Consider the following 12,451-nt stretch of genomic DNA (forward strand, 5'->3'; position numbering starts at 1 on the left):
AGCAAAAACATGTTTTCCCAGATTATCAGTTAAGAAACCGTGTTGGCAACAAGTTACTTGAACATTTAAGGATGTCAAAATCATTTCAGTCAGGACCACTGCTTTGTTGCAAAGTGACTTGATCTAAGCAGCTTATTCTTTATGGTTACCTGTTATTTGTTGACACATGTTTGAATGTGTAACTATTTTTACTCTTTCAGGTGTTTTAGGGGTATGTGAATGTGTGTGTCTTTTTTTAAACAATACTTTTTGTGTGTCTGCTATTGAAGGAAACCGATACCCTTCTTTTGTTTTTACATAGAAACCAAGCCAGCAAAAGTGCTGCTTTGCAGTCTCACCACAGATCCAACAGCAAGGACATCCAGAACCTAGGTGTGGGTCTGCCTCGGGCTGATGAAGGTCTTCCTGCCAATGAAAGCTTCCTAAACGGAAATCTTGCTGGAGCTACTCTTAGTCCCATGCACACCAAAACCTACCAAGCAAGCAGCCAGCCTGGTTCTACCAGTAAAGATCTTACCAACAATAACATACCACATCTTCTCAGCCCAAAAGAAGCCAAGTCAAAGACAGAGTTTGATTTCAATATTGACCCAAAGCCTTCGGAAGGCCCAGGCACAAAGTACCTTAAGTCAAGCAGCAGATCTCAGCAGAACCGGCACTCATTCATGGAAAGCTCTCAGAGCAAAGCTGGGACACTGCAGCCCACTGAAAAACAGAGTCGGCATAGCTACATTGACACTATTCCCCAGTCCTCTAGGAGTCCCTCCTACAGGACCAAGGCCAAAAGCCATGGGGCGTTGAGTGACTCCAAGTCTGTGAGCAACCTTTCTGAAGCCAGGGCCCAAATTGCAGAGTCCAATACCAGTAGGTACTTCCCATCCAGCTGCTTGGACTTGAACTCTCCCACCAGCCCAACCCCCACCAGGCACAGTGACACGAGAACTTTGCTCAGCCCCTCGGGGAGAAATAATCGAAGTGAGGGCACTCTGGACTCACGCCGAACCGCAACCAGGCATTCTAAAACCATGGAGGAGTTGAAGCTGCCTGAGCACATGGACAGCAGCCATTCCCATTCTCTCTCTGCACCTCATGAATCCTTTTCTTACGGGCTGGGCTACACTAGCCCCTTCTCTTCCCAGCAGCGTCCACATAGGCATTCCATGTACGTGACCCGGGACAAAGTGAGAGCCAAAGGCTTGGACGGAAGCTTGAGCGTAGGGCAAGGAATGGCGGCCAGGGCCAACAGCCTCCAGCTCTTATCACCTCAGGTACAGCTCGGACCTTTGACTGGATCTGTTGGCTCATCATGGGAAGGTGGTGGAGGGGTGTGGATAGGGATAGTCTGCAATTTTCCCTACTGTAGGAGGTTGTGCTTTTTTTTTTTTTTTTTAGGGAAGTAATACTTGAAGGACTATCTGTTAAAAAAAATTATTTAAGGCCCACTGTTGAGTATTCAAGAGAACTAAAAAAACCTTGTTTTTAGAAATCTGCTTCTTAAGTATTCCTTTCTGGCATATTTTGTTGAAAGATCCTATTTTGATTTATTACAGAGTTCATCAGTTATATGGGATAGTTTTTAATTTTCTCAAAATTTAGCGTGATTTATGGAGATTTTCTCGAATCTTTCCAGACCACATTTGCTCAAATCAGACCCTTTTACTTATACCTTACTCGATATTTTCACTGAATTGAAAAATTTCTGATTTTTCTAGAACTATTGGCAAATTTAACTTCAGGCCAAAATAAACATTAATTTGCAGTCTTTTGGATTGTTTTTAAATCTCAAGGCAATATTTTTATCCTCATGCTTCCTCCGTCTTACTGATTTTTCAAACTCTAGAACTGCTGACAGTAACCTGTTTAAAAGAAGTAGCATTCCTACAGCAGAACACATGTTTTTTAAATTATATTTTCATGATATGAAACATTCATCTGCATCAAAGAAATGAGGGTGGAGATAAGCAAGTGTCAGAAGGAGAGAAGAGTTTGATGTAAGGGGAAGTACTCCCTTTTTCGAAGTTATGAAAATAGGTTCATCAGACAGTTCTGTGTCAGAACTCCAGAAAATATGGATGGAATACGTAATGGGAGGTTTAGCAAGCTGGGTGCTGAAGATGGGGTGGAGGTTGCCAGTAGCAGAGCAGTCAGTGTAGCAAAGTAGCTAAGAGCTCAGGTTGGGAAACCAGGCTGACCTGGGTTTGTGTCCTAGTTCTGTAGTCTGCTTCAAATGATGTAAATTTGGGAAAGTGACATAATCCCTGTTCGCGTCAGATTCCTCATCTGAGTCGTGTCATAAGCTTCCAACATGGCACATAAAGCACCATGCCCCGTGCCTGGCAGAGAGTGTCCAGCACATTTTAATTGTTGCTGCTTCTGTGATGGTGGGGGCTGTTTCCGCGATTTTTAACACTCTCTCTGTGCTAGGTGTTCTCAGAATACTCGAAAGAGTCTGAGGTAGGGTTCTTGCCCTTGACAAACTTCTCTTCTCTCAGGGAACATTAAATTATACATGATAACAGTGAAATAATTAAGAAGCAAATTACTGTGGCACTGGCTATAAATAGGGGTTGAGAACAGGGAAAGATCAGGAATGGAGCTGTTAGAAATGGCTTTGGGAGCAGCTGAAGCTCTTGCTCTGAGCTAGGATGTAGAGAGAAGTTTTGGATGGTTAAAGAATGAGGATGCGTTCGGTATTTACTGAGTGAGGCCCCATGGTGGGCTCTCCTGAGAAAGATGAAAGATGAAAAAGGTGTAGCCCCTGTACTCTTGAGTGCATGTTGGGGCACACGTGCCAGGGATCGGTCGTGGCGGTACCGTGAGGCTGTGTGCCCGTGCCGTGCTTGAGGCCACTGTGCTGCAGACAGAGGCACGGCCCAGTCTGGGTGGGGGGTGTGGAAGCTTCCCTGGGGAGGTGGCGTCTGAGAAGGGATTTCTGGGGCTTAACTAGGGGGAGAAAGTGGAGTCGACCTGAGGAAGGACTGGAAAGAAGGGCAGAAAAGAGGAGGAGGCTAATAGAGACATTAAACAGCATGGGGTGCTGTGGGGATTGCAACTTGTTCCTCACTGCTGCCGTGAAAAATGCAAGGTTTGAGGTCACTTTTGCCGAACGTCATTTTGTAGATGAGTGTGCTAAGGATCTAAGAAGTTTGGTGGGTTGCCCCAGTTTACCCAAATAGTCCAAGGTGGAGCTGGGATCATGAGGCAGTGTCTAGGTCCCTAGGCCAGCGTTCTTTGCACTGTATCATGCTGACCTGTTGAGGCTGAAGTAACCCTGGGCCCCTAAACAGAGCTGTCCTCGATGAGGTTGGAAAGACCGGTCGGTGCCCAGATAAGAGGAGGAAGAGTGGGAGATGCATACTTGCGGGTCGAGGCAATGGCACATGGCGGAGATGCCATGATTGGAGTCAAAACAGTGGTTGGAGGAGTCCCTCTAGAGAAGAGAGAAGCCCTAGGGCCTAGAAAGATCTCTAGAGCCTGGCAACTGCCCGTAGGCATTAGATGGAGGTCAAAACCAGGTAGAGCGTGCTAGCATGCAGTGTAGTGTAAATAGAGGAGATGTAAGAAAAATGAAAAGCTATAACTTGGAGAAAGGACAAATGGACTGGTTCTCAGAGTTCCAGAAAAAACACTGTGAACATGGTGGAGACAATCTAATTATAAATGGTTACTGTGGGCTAAGCACAGACCCAACTGTTACAGAATTTTAAGTCCAGTTCAGGAGGTACAGTTCCAAGCTGCAAGATAGTATAAGTTTAAAGGCGCAAAGATGGCAGTGACTAAAGCCATGAGTAAATGATGAGAATCACTCCCTTACAAAATATGGTGGCCACCTTCAAGAGGAAGGGCACCGAACTGGCACTTTCACTTAAGAGTTTAAATTAGGTATAAATCATTTGTTTTCTGGGAGCCTTTTCTAGAGGGCTTTTGTAAAGTATACAGGTGCTAAAATTCAAATGAGATCTTATCACAAATTAGGAAGAAGAAAGGCTACCCTGGATGATTTCCTGTCCAGAATATTCTTTCATAGTACATTTAGGGAGTGAGGGATACAAAGACAGAGCAAATCCTATTTAAAGTTTAAATAAAATGTTTTTGATACATCACGTAAGGCTCAAGATATGACTCTGTGTAAATCTAAGTAAGGCTTGGTAGTTTTGTTCCTTAATCTTGTTTTCCTCGAGGGTAGAAGATGCCACTTTTTCCCTCAGTGAACACCCTTGTGGACCAAGGCTGCTCTTAGCTTGTGTCTCACCTCCGTGAGGGATAGGCAGTGTCTCGTGAGATGTGTGCTGTCCTGATCATGATTAAGAAAATACATGAAATACAAGTACTGGAGGAGATTAAGAAAACTTTAAGTACATATAACTACAGCAGTTAGGGAATTTTAAGACAAATGATAAAGCGTACTGATTCTCTTCCATGATCTACCCAAAGAACATTTGATTTCATCTGAATCTGCCATTTAAGTTCTTAATGAAAAATAATTTTGGATCTGCATAGTTCTTTTTGGAAAAATCTGCTAGAGAAATTTTGGATTAACTAATAGAATCTAATTAGAGTGCCGCACAGAACTATGACTATCTAGATATTAGGAAGGTAATTTTCTTTGTTGTTAATAATTAATTGAACTATTTTCAGGGTAATTCTTTCCCTGCTTGCCTTAACTTTAATGAGAATTTCACTTTCCATCTGTGTGACATTTGTTTGAATTATTTCACATTCATCAGATGATTCACTCTTTTATGGGACAATTTGTGTTTTAGCCAACTAACATTTTTTTATTTTAGCTGGTGAAGGTACTAATTATGCCAAATAAAGCCCATGGTGATTTAGGTGCTTTTCATCCCTAGGAACAGGACACGCTTATAAATCCTTTTAAATTTGACTTCCAGCCTGGAGAACAGCTCCCTCCAGAGATGACTGTGGCTCGATCTTCTGGTAAAGAATCTTCCAGAGAAGGCACCACTTCATTCCACGCAAGGCAGAAGTCTGAGGTCTGAATTCTCCACAAGTTGCTGACTTTTATGATAAAACTTGTCTATAAAGAGTGGTCATGTGACATCATTACAGCCTATCTTTTAACATTTCTTCATACCTAGTCTCCCACAAATAACTTAAACTGGCTTAATAAGAAGTTAATTAGTTTTCCTCATGCCATTTTTCTGAGTTTTCTCTTTAAAAGATCCTGGAATAGGGGTGCCTCAGTGGCTCAGTCATTAAGGGTCTGCCTTTAGCTCAGGTCATGATCCCAGGGTCCTGAGATCGAGCCCTGAATCAGGCTCCCTGCTCTGTAGAGGGCCTGCTTCTCCCTCTCCCACTCCCCATGCTTGTGTTCCCTCTCTCACTGTGTCTCTCTGTCAAGTAAATAAAATCTATTTAAAAAAAAAAAAAGATCCTGGAGTAAATTCTGGATCAGTTACACACTATTCTAAGTTCATAGGCCACATCGTCATTGCTCTACTGTTAACTTTTTATAAACCTCTTTCTTGTCTCAGGGTGGAGCATATCATGACCCCCACTCTGATGACGGCACCGCCCCCAAAGAAAATAGACACCTGTACAATGACCCTGTTCCAAGGAGAGTTGGTAGTTTCTACCGAGGTAAGCCCAGCCCCGTGCGCCCACCAGTGTCCTCTCTCTCTCTCTCTCTCTCTCTCTCTCTCTCTCTCTCATTTCCCTGTACTTCCCCCATGCCTTCCACTACACTTCCTGCCTTGACTTCAGGTCAGCGCCATCCTTGTCTGTGCTGTCGCCTTCCAGCACTTCTCCCTGCTTTCGGTCCTACTTTCTTAGTTGAGGCCCTCATGACTTCTGACTTGGGTTCTTTGAGTAGCCTCCCAGCTGATCTCTATTTCCCAGGGTTGCCATCAAACCAGTCTCTGGAATGATAATTTTGAAGCTGTGTTCTGGCCATCCTACTCATTCATTCAGTTAAGTCCTAAAGTATTTATTGATGTCACCTGTGTGCCTAGTGCTGGTCTAACTTAGAACATGTCAGTGAACAAGACAGCCAGAGGTCTCTACCTTCACAGAGCTCACATTCTCACAATGAGAAGACTATACACTAAATATAAAAATTATACAGAGTGGTAAAAGATAATAAATGCTACAAGGCAAAAACAGAGCAAGGCAACCCACTGCCTGCCCCCAGTCCTCCATCTCTCACCTGCTGACAATCCTCTGGTGGTTTCCCATTGACATCACAACAAAATCCGGATTCTCCAAGATGACTTTCCAGATATTCCATGCCCTGGCCCTTGCCATCCTCTCCAGCTGCTGCTCTTCCATCCTGAAACACACTCTTCCCCCTGTTTGGTTAGCTTGTTTCTGTCCCATTTAAGGTTCCACTTTGAAGTCCTCTGCATGATATCGTCCCTACACCCAAAATGACATGTTTTCTTCTCTGTTCTAACCATGGTTCCTTGTCTAGCCCTCTAACATGATACAGACTACATGGTGTTGATTCTTTGTCTGCATTTTTCTCTCACAAGGTTGCAAGGCCCTTGATCATGTTTTCCTCTTTTACCTTCATTGACTAGCACACTGCCTGACAGTTGCATAAATATTTGTTGACTGAATGAAAGAAAATCTTCAAGTGTGCTTGCACAGCCCTAAAAATGTACTTCGATGGTTAACCGACAACTAAAACAGAGGCTTTGGAGGCTGTATGGATTTAGGAGGTGTTGACAGAGAAGGGCATCCCCTTTGAAGAGCTATGTAGCAGTAGAGGGAGAGCCCCTCCAGAACTCTGTCCCCTGGTAGGGAGACTAACAGCAAGCCCACCAGGGTAGGGGCAAGGTCTTGGGTTTTTCATAGGCTTAGCCTCTTAAAGCCTCCTAAGAGTCGTCATGACCTTCTGCAGTCACCCTCGCCCACATCCCTTGACTTTTCGCTCTTCTGTTGATTTGGGGAGACAGCTGGAAAGGGACAGGAAGTGGGGGAGAACATGGGCAGCCGCTTGGTCATCTTAACTAGGAACCTGAGCTAAATAAATGTATAGAAGTATTATTTAGGACTAAATATGTATTGATTTAGGCTACTAGTTCCTTCCCAGCCCCATTTGAAAAAAGCATAGGGCATTGAATATGCCTTTTAATGCATCCGGGTTTTTCTCATGCTGTGGTTACTTAAGCATCTTAAGGGACTAAAATTTTAATTCAGATTAAAGTTAGGTAAAATATTGTAGTGTATATGAGCAAATGTCTTTTTTCTGTCACTGTAAGTTTTACTTCCAAAATGGACCATACCTGGGTTGTTCCTATAGAGATCTGGAGTACATACTTTAACACAAAATGTTAACAAAGTTTTGATTATTTAAAAAAGACAATTTTGTTTTGATTGCAACTGAATTAAATTCGTTTATATCAGCAAAGCCCCTCATTTGTCTTCCTCGTAATACACTTCAGGGTTTGGCAGGTATAACATTTTTATTTTAGAAAGTCCAGAAATAGAAGGAAGAGATTTAACCAGGTGAAACATCTGGAGACATCTGTCATTTCAGTGATTCTTCTAAATCCAACTGGGTAAAGATTTAGTGTTATCATTGAAATGACAAATATTTCCAGAATACTTCCTGGTTTTAGTCCTACTGGTCAAGAGGCAAATGAAATTGTGTCATTTAGCTTGATACTCAGCCTGTATATGTATATTCCTTTTGTGATGAAATTTACAATATATTTTGATTTATGATCGAGCTTAGAAAGTGACAGAAAGGGGCACCTGGGTAACTCAGTCGGTTAAGCATCTGCCTTCAGCTCAGGTCATGATCCCAGGGTCTTGGGATCGAGCCCCGAGTGGGACTCCCTGCTCAGCAGGGAGCCTGCTTCTCCCTCTCTGTCCTCCTGCTGCTCCCCTGCTTAGGCTCACTCTCTCTCTCTGTCAAATAAATAAAATCTTTAAAAAAAAAAAAAAAAGAAGAAAGTGACAGAAGAAGATAGTAACAGCAAAGAGCAAAAAAGGTATTTACCCACTTATGTTGTGGTTATCTTTCTGTTCTTTCCTAGATTGAGAACTTAAAGAAAAATGTTTTTGGGGTTTTTTTGGTTTTTTTTTTTTTTTTTTTTTTTGCAAATAACCTAATTTCTTTGGAATGTAGTTTAAAAAAATACAAAATTGACTCTGTGCCTCCGAAGTATAAGGCTTACAGCACAGTTAATATATTCTAGCACACATATTGTTAAAAGAGTCACTTCAGAAAATCTATTCACCGAGAATAGATTTTGCATAGTTGAGTCTATGTTGTAAGAAAGCCTGTTTCAGAGAATGCCAAAACGGTGAAGGGGGTCTGTCCTATTCATACTTTTAAATATTCTAAAATGTTCTTCATTTTATCAACTGACAAATCAATTTATACTTTGAGTATATACTGCCTGATGTTAACTGACCCTTGCAAATTAATGTGATAATCAGTGGGGGGAGGGAGAATGTTCCCTGGAATGCCTCCACCCTCAGAAAACACAAAAGTTATATAAAGGGCAGAGGAAGGTTTTGATTTACTTGTTTGTTTTATTTGTGTGAGAGAAAATGTGGTATAACCAGTTAAGAACTGCTTCGGCCAAAAAGTACATCAGTGACTGACTTTTTCTTTATTTAGTGCCATCTCCTCGTCCAGACAATTCTTTCCATGAAAATAATGTATCAACCAGAGTTTCTTCACTACCATCAGAGAGCAGTTCTGGAACTAACCACTCAAAAAGACAACCAGCGTTCGATCCATGGTGAGTATTTTGATTTGTTCTTACTCTCCTTTTCTCTAATTGGAGATTCGAGATTTCAAAGAATTCTGGATACACTTTTTAGCTTGCTTGCTTTCTCAAGAGAGATTGTTGATAAGGAAAACTGATTTGTCATTATCTGTAATGGTTTATTTCAAGTTCAGCATTTATATTAAATATCATGTAAAAGAAAAAATCTGCTAGGTCACTAAATGCCTCACGTTCAGTTGTGTATCTTTCACTGTGTTCTTCTGATAGGAATGCCATCTTCACTGTCTCTTGTTATCATATCACAGCACTTGGCTGAGCACTTGGTGTGTGCTGGCTTACTCAGTCTTCACGGTCAGCCTTAGGGTTGGGGGCAGCTCCCATTCCACAGATGTGGAAGCTGTAGCCCTGGAAAGGGAGAGCACTTGCCTGGCGCTGGGCAGCCCTTAGCAGGGAGAGGGGAGCCAGGATCTAGGCCTACATGGAGTCTGACTCCAAAGCTTATGTTTTTAACCTCTGTGCCACCTGACGTACGTTCAGGGTGAAAGGAGAGAAATGGAGGGACACCCTTTATGCTACCACCAAAAAACATAATGGTAGTCAGAGGCTAAAATGATGTGCCAGTTGCTTGTCCTTTTTTGTCTTCTTTGAGTCATATGTAGTAAAAATTTAGGGAGAGTTATATCAAGTATTAAGTCTCATCAGCAGGATCTGTCTAGGGAGTAAGGACCTTTTTAAAAACAAAAAAATTTAGTAACATAGACTTTATACTCTCAGCTGCCCAAAGAGGACTGCCCAGAATCTAGATGTGAGGGGTGGTGATGTGTACTTCCTAAAACCACCTAGTGCTCTACTTGGAATAAAGTGGTGCATCACCATAACACTGCGAATTTAGAATAGAGCCGTTCTATCGGATTCCAACTCTGGTGTTTATTGCTGGAAGTCACAGAAGGGTTTTACATGCGTCGGTGCTCTTAACCTGTGCAGGGGTGCAGCTTTCACGCTGCTGGCAGGATTGTATCAAGGTTTTAATGCTTCTGTGCCCTATGGTAAAAATAACTTCATTATTTTTAAACCAGTAGTAAAAACAATGTTTTTAAAGCTATAAATGTTTTCATTTACATCCATTGCCTTATTTATTGAATGAGAGTTTTAACATTAGTGACTAAGAGGTTGGACTCTGGAAATAGGACATCTTGTTTTTTGGGTTTTTTTTTTTTTATATTTTACTTATTTATTTGACAGAGAGAGATCACAAGTAGGCAGAGAGGCAGGCAGAGAGAGTGAGAGGGAAGCAGGCTCCCTGCTGAGCAGAGAGCCCGATGCGGGGCTCAATCCAAGGACCCTGAGATCATGACCTGAGCTGAAGGCAGCGGCTTCCACTGAGCCACCAAGGCACCCCCGGACATCTTGATTAATGTCACCTTCTGTCGGTGTGACTTTAACCCCTGCCCCTCAGTTTCCTCATCTGTAAAAATAGGCCTACGAATACTACCTCCCTCCCAGGATTAACATGATCATTAAACGGGAGAAAACACCAGGAGCACCGAGAGCAGTGCCGGGCACACTGTGACTTGTTACTGTTAGCTGCAGCAGTTTTTATCATGGATGTCCTCTAACTTCAGTATGACTTACCACATGTTTCCCCTCCACTTCCTTCACTGAGAAACTTTGCTGCATTCTTTTTCCATGTGACTGTAGACCAGCTCTCCTATACATTAACCTGGGAGCACAGGTACAGCTTGTAGTTACTGGCTTGGACAGTTTTCAAGTGAGGCTTTCATAAGCCATGCGAATAGCATCTCAATTGTGAGACTAAGGAGGTAGAGAAGAAATTGTTTTTCCTATTGGATGTTGCATAATGGAGTGGTGATGATTTAAAAGAGAATCAACTACGGGGGAGCCTGGGTGGCTCAGTCATTAAGCGTCTGCCTTCAGCTCAGGTCGTGATCCCACGGTCCTGGGATCGGGCCCCACATCAGGCTACCTGCTCTGCGGGAAGCCTGCTTCTCCCTCTCCCACTCCCCCTGCTTGTGTTCCCTCTCTCGCTGTCTCTCTCTCTGTCAAATAAATAAATAAAAATCTTTAAAAAAAAAAAAAGAATCAATTACAGATTAACATAGTTCTATCAAAATTAGGTAGGTCAGACCAAAACTAAATCCAAATGTGGGATAGGTAGTATTAACAACATTGTTTCTGTCTTTTGGATAGTCAGTTTGAGTAGAGCTTGTTTGGGTAAGGTATATGTAGAAACCTGAAAACAGTTGTAGTTTCTGTTTTTGTTTTTAAAGAATTAACAGGTAAAATTGGGATGTTGAACTTTAGACTTTAGACAAGCCTTCATCAAGTCATCCCTACTTTGATAATGCTATTTTGAAGTTTGAGAGAGTTTCAGAATTACCAGTTTGAATCGCAGTGTTCTTGTTTCCACTGCTCCTCATGTTAATGCTGCTATGATACCCTTCTCCTTTGGGCATCACAGTCTAACTTGGTCTAAGTCATTCATTGAACTTACCTTGATTTTTTTTTTCCTTGAAAAAGAGATCTCATTCACCATATTGTGTATATTTGAGAGAAATGCAGCTTGATAACGTACAAAAACGTGAACAAGCCTTGCTATGGTAACACAGTGAGTCGCTCTTCCTAAATTGTCACTTGCCTAAGGACAGTCTGTTTCTCCTTGACAGTGGTGGTTCCATTTCTTTTGGGACGAGAATATTTGTAGAGTGCACTCATTGTTGGAATGGAAAGACTGACTTACTGCATCATATTTTAAAGTAGTTGATACTGTAGTATAACATCCAGAGTGGCTATTCTGGCCATCTTAGCTATCCAGAGTCCAGCCTAGAACTGGGAGATAAGCCAGAATATCTCAGAAGAAAAAACAGAGTTAATATAGTCAGATCCATCTTTACTAATGGGAAAACACCTCCTCCCTCCCTATAAGCCTGTTGACTCTTTTATTTTTCCCTTCAGATCTTAATTTATCTATTCTAGAGACAGAGAATTCATGTGCACAAGCGGGGGGAGGGGTGGCGGGGAGAAGGAGAGAGAATCTCTAGCAGACTGCGCTGAGCGTGGAGCCCAACGTGGCGCTCCATCTTGTGACCCTGAGATCATGATCTGAGCCGAAATCAATATTTGGTTGCTCAACCGACAGTGGCCAGCCAGGTCCCCCAAAGCCTGTCTACTCTTATGCACAGTTTTAGCAGTTGGCACTGAGGGTGACAGGCAAGAAGTAATCCTGGGCAACAGTACAGTGTGAAGAGGGAGAAAAATCCAAATAATAGCCAGGGAGAGGTGAGGGGTATTTTTGTCTTTTCTCAGGCTCCCGGTAGGAATATCATTTCTGGCCTTCATGGTTTCATATGTAGAATAGATATCCATGAAGCATATAGATTTCTAAAACAGGCTGTTCTTAACTTTCCTTAAAAAGGCAAAGTATATAAAATACCGTTTGTAGGAATCCCAGTAATTAAGGTAAGTGAAGGATTGCTGTCACTGCACACAGCCCAGGCTTTCTCTTCTGGTTATGAATATGTTGGCATCCATTATCGCCTGCCACCGTAACTCATAAAATGGTTCACTGATTGTTTTCTAGACATCAGCTGACTAGTTTAGTCGCATGGCCAGGGGACGGGGGTAGCAGGGAAGGAGTCACGCTGCTTTACTGAAGCACCAATGTCTGACCCTCTGGCGAACCTGTGGGTATCCCACCTTGAGTCTGTGAGCTGCTTCTCGTCTCACTC

General features: G+C 42.5%; 1 protein-coding gene across 5 annotated transcripts in view; it reads left to right on the forward strand.

The window, feature by feature from the left end:
• The window catches only part of CDKL5 (cyclin dependent kinase like 5), a 225,304-nt gene that overhangs the window by 179,833 nt on the left and 33,020 nt on the right, over positions 1-12,451 (forward strand). For all 5 annotated transcript variants that reach the window (XM_032840834.1, XM_032840837.1, XM_032840835.1 and 2 more), the window contains 4 exons: positions 302-1,268; positions 4,893-4,994; positions 5,496-5,601; positions 8,594-8,717. In XM_032840834.1, the coding sequence (XP_032696725.1) occupies positions 302-1,268; positions 4,893-4,994; positions 5,496-5,601; positions 8,594-8,717 (1,299 nt within the window). The remainder of the gene's footprint in view (positions 1-301; positions 1,269-4,892; positions 4,995-5,495; positions 5,602-8,593; positions 8,718-12,451) is intronic.

The sequence above is a fragment of the Lontra canadensis genome, unplaced genomic scaffold, assembly GCF_010015895.1.
Source record: "Lontra canadensis isolate GAN:19392208 unplaced genomic scaffold, GSC_riverotter_1.0 scaffold116, whole genome shotgun sequence".
NCBI lineage: Eukaryota > Metazoa > Chordata > Mammalia > Carnivora > Mustelidae > Lontra > Lontra canadensis.